Consider the following 7517-nt stretch of genomic DNA (forward strand, 5'->3'; position numbering starts at 1 on the left):
ACACACACACACACACACACACACACACACACACACACACACACACAATTATTCTCCTTTTTTATTACTGCAAATGCGCATATTCATATCGTACATTTCATTCCCTTCCCACACGTCACGGCACTACACTACTTTAGTGTTAGCTGTAATAAAACGATTACTGATTTCGTTTTACCATAACGGAGAATCTTCATAATACTATTGAGACAGGTCTCGTACCTAGAATAGGTTATGATGGTTTAATTCTTGTTTGCTCATACAACCAATTTGTAATTTGCAAATTAGTCTAGTAAGTGCTGTATACATTTGAATAAAATTATTGTGCCAGCGTGGCGGTCTCTGGCCAAACCATTCCTCAAAGGAGAACCGTGCTCAGTAAAGGGATGTGTAACCCAGAGTAAGAGATTTAGTCAGAATTGCCCTCGGCGTTTTTTGTTCGAAAGTCGGTCTAATTTCGAATTTCTGTCAGTTTTTTTTTTCGGGACGAACTAGTCGTCCGGACGAACAAGCTACACGCCTGTCCATAACAGTTACAGTGCCACTCAGAGCTATAAATTGCAAAGATCTGAGGGGCATTGCCGCTGCGCCTGTCACTCTGACACATAACTTGACAAGTCCCATGTGCCTGTAATTTCACCAGTACGCTTACCCTACAAAACCGGAACACAGTAATGCTGATATTACTGCTTGGCGGCAGAAATAGGTAAGCTGGCAGGCAGTACGACTCTGGAAAAACTCTTTCACAAGGAGCTCTACTGCTACTACGTCTATTGAGTATTGTCTTTGTGGTCGGTCACTCAGTCCCATGGTCATCCAAGCTATAGCTACAACACTACACCCAGGTTAGGTGTTAAAAATGATGACAGTAATAAACATCGAACACGCATTTTCCAGGTACCTCACCGACGTGGAGTCTTCTGCGGGCGTGGAAGGCTACAGATTCACGCCGCCAGAGAACGTATTCGCCAATGACGAACACAACCGCTGCTTCTGCCCAGCAGGACCCCCTTGCGCGCCCAATGGCTTGTTTAACGTGTCGCTTTGTCAATATGGTAAGTAGCATTTTTATAATATGTAAGGAAGCTGGTGAAATTACAGGCACATGGGACTTGTCACCTTATGTCTTAGGGTGAAGGGCGCAGTGGAGTCCTTCAGATCATTGCGATTTAAAGCTCTGAGTGGCACTGCAACTGTTATGGATAGGCGTGTCGATTACCACCAGACCCATTTAGTTGGCAAATGGAACTCTCTTCCAGGGCACGTATTATGATATGGGGTTCTTCAAACGAGGCGTGAAGAGGCATTTTGTAGGCATGCTGGGTGGAGGTGGATAGGGCAGTGACTGTATCAACACTGCATTAGGGTGCCTTTGCGTTTGAATTCCATTTTACATCAGGTGGAATGGAGTCATCTGCTTCTCACGGATAAAAAAAGAAAAAAAGGCGCTTGTCCCGTAACTGTATCACGAAAAAAAAACTTCTTGGTATTTACTTAAAATGAACCGGAATTACTCGATCATTTCTCGACCTTACATCGGAATAACATACGGGACAAACGTACATTTGATACATGTAAGTAATTGTATTTTCTCTATGTCCCAGACTCCCCAATAATGCTGTCGTTCCCTCATTTCTACCTGGCGGACGAGAGCCTCCGGGAGGCCGTGGAAGGCATTTCTCCACCAGATCCGGAGAAACACAGGCTTTTCATTGACGTCCAACCAGTAAGTAAACATTTTCGTTCTATTCATTGCAAACCTTGTACATTTTTTTTACTAAAATGTATTTTAACTTACAGTATCTAAAAAAACCGACCTTAAAAGTTCGTGAAATTACATCTATTTGATATGTTTTATTGTAATCGGTTACCGGAAAGTGCGCGAAACCGGATTCATCCCCTAGTTTGCCACCTTTAAAGGTGGAATATTTTCTTCAAATTTAAATGAGACCACTACTGACTGAGGTACCCTCTTTCCAACAAAAAAAGAATCATCAAAATCGGTTCACAAGCGAGTTATCGTGTAACATACGTACAAAAAGAAATGCAGTCGAATTGAGAACCTACTCCTTTTTTTCAAGGCGGTTAAAAATATATAAATCTAGGAATTAAGGTCAACATTATAATTAAAATCACAATAAAATATATCAATATCAAAACCGAAATAATAGGTACAATCAAATTAAAAATGTAATTAATTTGAATACAGGTAGGTGTACGGCAGTGTTCGAGTCAAGTTCGTTGGTGACACTGACTATGTTATAGAATATAATTGTCACTTACAGGAGATGGGCATCGCGATGCGCGCGCGCGCCCGTATTCAGATCAATTTGGCCGTGTCGCAGGTGGTCGACATTAAACAGGTCGCCAACTTCCCTGATATCATCTTCCCCATACTTTGGTTCGAGGAGGTAAGTATAGTTAAAGATTACGACCCCTTCAAGTACCCTTGAATTGAACTTGATTATTTTCCATATTAAATTGTTGTTAAAAGAATTCTTTAGAGTTTTCCAACGTCAGAATTATAAGTTTGAATAAAGTAAGTTCATTAAATTTTTCAAATTGTGCTTCAGGCCTAAATCTGGAAATAAATTGACTAAATAAACTCAAATGACTAGTTCGTATGTAACCAGACTGATATCTACATTGTCAGTATCTTGGTTTCTAAACTTTGAAATCACAGGTACATGGGACTTGCCAACTTGTCTCAGGGTGACAGGCGCAGTGGCAGTGTCCTCAGATCTTTGCGGTTTAAAGCTCGTGAGTGGCACTGCACCTGATAAGGACAGGCGTGTCGCTTTCCACCTTGCGCACGATTTGTTCGTCACTTAGTGTTATAATAATTATTTATTAAGCAAGGCTACAAAGTTATTGTTTGACGCTAGTGCTTGTATCGAAAACAAGCGAAAGATTGAGCGTAGCGAGGGTTTTAAGACACGAGACGCAAAACAACTTTGCTGCCGAGCGAAACACTCAACTTTTCACCTCACTATAGCGGGGAAAATGGTAGATGAAAGAAAAACAGTTGAACTATAACAAATCAGTTTTATTCATTCATGCTCGTACATCAAGTTATATATATAGTAGTACATTAGTTATCGCTGTCAATTTAATTTCAACATCAATGAAAATAAAATATACCAACGGATTTATATTTCATAAATAATGTACGACAAATCGCGTAGTTGAACGTGTCATTAATTTTTTTGTGCACCACATTCCATCGTCAAGTTCGAATTACAAAAACGCTTCTGCGCGCAGATTTTCTAATGAGAAAGAAAGTCTTTCAGAAGTTAGTAAGGTGAAATATATATATGCATTATGCACTCCATTGCCACACCATGTTTAAAAAGGTTACTTTTAGTGAATAAGAGTTTTGAGTAAACTAACAAGGCAGTGCAACAGCCAAGTCGGTGGTTATTAGCATGTTGAACATAGTGTAAGTTTTGTTATTATTAACCGTGCAGGGCATTGACGAGTTGCCCAGCGAAGTGACGTCGCTGCTGCGACTGGCAACGCGCGTGCCGCCCATCGCACGCGCAGCCCTCGGCTGGGGCCTCTCTGCGCTCGGGGCGTTGCTCATTCTGCTCGCTGTTACTTGTCTCATCAGGTAATTTATTACTCTTTTTTAAATAGCGATTATCAAAAAGTACGATTGGGTATAAAAAGGAATAAAACAGGTTTCTTTCATTGGAAATTATTAAGTAAGGGATTTATATTTTTACATAAAATCAAATACAGCCCAATTTGCCAGCCCAAATCGATATCTCCAATGAACACTACGCCATCTTTGTTTGTTTTTATGCTCCCCGAATTTTGTGAAATAAAAATAAAGAAAAAATAAAATTCGAAAACAAAACGAATTTTGTAAAAAAAAAAACAAATAAAAAAAATCAAAACAGAACTGGTCCAAAAATTAAGCTGGCATATTGGAGTGATAGATAAATACATAGAAGTGAGATATTTTACAAATTATGGAATAAAATTATTTCTTCGGATTCACATCACGTATATTTTTTTTAACAAATCAACGTTTCGGGCTCTTTACTGGTCAGCCGTAACCATGTGACCTGATGAATATTGTGCTAGTAAAATATAATATTTATTACATCTCTTGTCTACCTCTGATAGCTGTAAAGTTACTTGGTTGAGTGAGATGAAAAAACTTTCATAGACTTCTCACAAACAAATATACGAGATTTGTATCCAAAAAAATAGTTTCAGTTCCAATGTATAACAATAATAAAAACCAAAGAACGCGATAGAATACATGAATAATGGTTAATTACCTAGTTAATATAATTAATATCTCTAAAATGGTTTTAATTTCATGCTCAATAAATAAAGAAATTATACTTGTTTTTAATTTTCTAATGTCAACCTCAATGGCCCAAAGGCTTATGCTGAGGGCGCTTGATGAGCTGGACCCGGGTTCGATTCCCGGCAGGACCAAATTGGAAAATGAACTTTTCTAAATTGACTCTGGTCTGGGTGTTCTGGACCATGCACTGCGACATGATGACAGATACACCATCATGAGAGGTAAAGTAGCTGGGAATTGCAAGGTCGGAAGAAGAAAAATGTCATGACTTCATAACATCAGGGAGTGGACCGGCATCAAAACGTAGAACAACTGTTCAGGCTAGCTCTGCACAAAGAAAGATATAGAAAACTGACTGCCGATCTTCAATAATGGACAGGCACTTGAAGAAGAAGGGCGTTCTGATGTTGAACTTACATGCTTACACTTTAAGTTAAAATACTTACACTAAGAACTTCGTGTCAATGTTGTTAAATATGAATGTTTTTTTTCAGATCATCACACCGTCAAAGCACACTTCGCCTTGAAGGCCACGTGATAGCCAAACCGCCACCACCAAAAACACCCAGCAAAGAAAATGGTTACGAACTCAACAGGAGATAACTGTCTTAAAACTTCCTCTAGTTTTACGTGTACCGTCCAAATATCAAACACTGCCTTGAGATTGCATGATTTGAGAAACTTTACTCGTGGACACTGCCTACAAGAATGACCATTGAACTTTGTGCTCTATATATTTCATATAGTTCATGATCTTTGTTTTTAAACTTTGCCCCAGGCACTGCAGTGCTATAATAAATTATGTATTATTATTATTTATTTAATATGACAATTTGTAACTGGTCACCATTTGTCATTATAGTTTTTTTTTGTTAACACATGGTCCACAAGACCCCATAGTAATTACTTAACGAAATAAAAAATCGAGCTAAGATTTTTAAATAAGCTTTCAAATTTAGGTGCTAAATATAAACGTCGACAATTGCGATCTCAAGGCAGTTAAAAATTACATTTATTTACATAGAAACTTTTTTCTATGTACAACTATATTGTACATGGAAATTTGCAAAAGATTTGACTGTAAAGATTTTTCATATAGCAATTTTTGAAGTAGTTTATTTTTACCCGACTAATGGTTTCAGCAATTCACGCTTTTTCAAATATCCTTATTACAGTTCTGTGGACCATGGTATTTGTAGAAAATTGAATTTGTCTATTGCTATATTATACCCAATCTTTATAGTCATATCTTGAAATTGCATAGGGAAAATGACTTACAGAAATACGAAACTTGTAGTCGAAGTTAATAATCATATTCTATATTTTTTGTCACACTTTTTATTATACAGTAAAAAAATTCTTATAATGCGTGTACTTGACTTGGTGCACTACCGTGCATCTTTTGTTATGTTTTTTAAATTATCTAGATAATATTTAACACGGAATTGCTATTACTAAAATATGTACTGAAACTCAGCCATCTTATCAATATCATTATAAAATTACGTGTTAATATGATTTAGATATTTAAAAAATATATAAAAGAAACATGGTGGTTTTTTATTGAAATTTATTGTTGGAAAAATGCTATTTTCGTTGGAATTTGGAATTTGTTCATATTTTTATATTCAAATGTAAATCATATACCACCTTAAAATGTTATATAATGTTAATACATATATTTTTTTATTTATAAGACTTACTTAAACATCAATATTTTGTGATAACATTTATCATTCAACTTTATTATAATTCAAAGGTTATTTTTTCAAATTTGAACAAATTATTTAATAAAATTAAATTAATAATAGAGAAATTACTACAACTTTGTCTAAGGGGTGTTATAAAGACGCATTATTTTGTAAATATTAAAATCTGTTGCCTAATTTTGTAATTCACTGGGACCACGTAGGTTCGATTCTCGGTAGAACCAATTTAGGGGACGTTTTAAAAATGTCCCCTAAATTCAGTAACACCACCAATTATTTAAATTTGATAGTTATTTCTTTTGTTGTACTTAAACTGAAGTATTATGAATCTTTTATGTATGAAGATACTAATCTTAATTATTTCTTTAATTTACGTAAGTCGTTTTAATTGTCATTGACTGTCATAAAACATTTTGAGGTCATATTAACTTGGCTCCGCACACTACCTTGCTCGTGTACCAGTCGAATTTACAAAATTAAGCCAAACTATTAATTAATTATCTTTTTTAAATTGGGCTCTGGGTTGCCATGAATAAAAATTATTATATCGGTTACAAGGCAATGTGTATAATTAGGTAAAAATTCTACTATGTTTTTTTAGTTAAAAAAAATTACCGATAGTTACTAGTCTAATCGTGGGTCCGTCCATAGGTTTTTAGGTGTAATTTTTTACTATTGTACTAATGTTTTTTACCATATTTCTTTAGACTAAATCTTGTATGTGTGGTGCGGTTATTATTTTAAGATTTTTTTATGCATGTATAATGTACGCAGAGTTTCAAAAAGGCATTTTGTTTTTTCAAACTTCATAAAACTTATACACGTTTTCATTAATACATTATAATATATAATGTACGGTAAGAAACTGATATATTTTATACATAAACTGTCAAAATTGAATCTTATAGCGTTCACGAAGGATTTAAAATTATAATTTTGAAAGGTGACAGTTATATATACTACTATAACTATAACTGTGTGTATGTGCTTTTCAACTTATTGAAGAATGAATAAATACGTAATACACTTTGCCTATTTGAAATACTGTGTAACTTGTGTGCCCTGAAAACCAAGACATATAACATCTTTATACACGAAAAAAAAAACATTTTTAAAATAACAAGTTTGCAAAAAACCTACCAGTCTTGGGTGAGGGTTTACAAAAACATATCAAATATATCAATTAAATAAATTTGATTGAAATGACTGACATAAGCAATATAGCTGAATTTCAATTCTTATAACATTCCAAACGAATTTTCACTTGACAAATTATTTGAACTTGGCTGTCCATACTACGGTGCACCTTTCTTAATATAAAAATGTTTTTACATAAACTTGACTAGAACTGCTGACAAATTTACATATTATATAATATTCCATTTTATATAACACCGTATTTGTAACGCTTTCTCTTGTTTTTGATGATTCAATATACAAAAGTATGTTTTGTATTCCATTTCTTGTTTGACCGTTGACACTTTAAAGTC

The 7517-nt window shown here is 35.0% G+C and overlaps 1 protein-coding gene across 2 annotated transcripts in view; it reads left to right on the top strand.

The window, feature by feature from the left end:
- Positions 1-6161, top strand: part of LOC113228352 (scavenger receptor class B member 1) — a 127192-nt gene extending 121031 nt beyond the window's left edge. For both annotated transcript variants that reach the window (XM_026461617.1, XM_026461618.1), the window contains exons 7-11: positions 895-1052; positions 1602-1723; positions 2283-2408; positions 3465-3607; positions 4813-6161. In XM_026461617.1, the coding sequence (XP_026317402.1) occupies positions 895-1052; positions 1602-1723; positions 2283-2408; positions 3465-3607; positions 4813-4921 (658 nt within the window). In that variant the 3' untranslated portion in view covers positions 4922-6161. The remainder of the gene's footprint in view (positions 1-894; positions 1053-1601; positions 1724-2282; positions 2409-3464; positions 3608-4812) is intronic.
- Positions 6162-7517: the final 1356 nt, after the last annotated feature.

This window comes from Hyposmocoma kahamanoa, unplaced genomic scaffold, assembly GCF_003589595.1.
Source record: "Hyposmocoma kahamanoa isolate Upper Pololo Valley unplaced genomic scaffold, ASM358959v1 228, whole genome shotgun sequence".
Lineage (NCBI taxonomy): Eukaryota > Metazoa > Arthropoda > Insecta > Lepidoptera > Cosmopterigidae > Hyposmocoma > Hyposmocoma kahamanoa.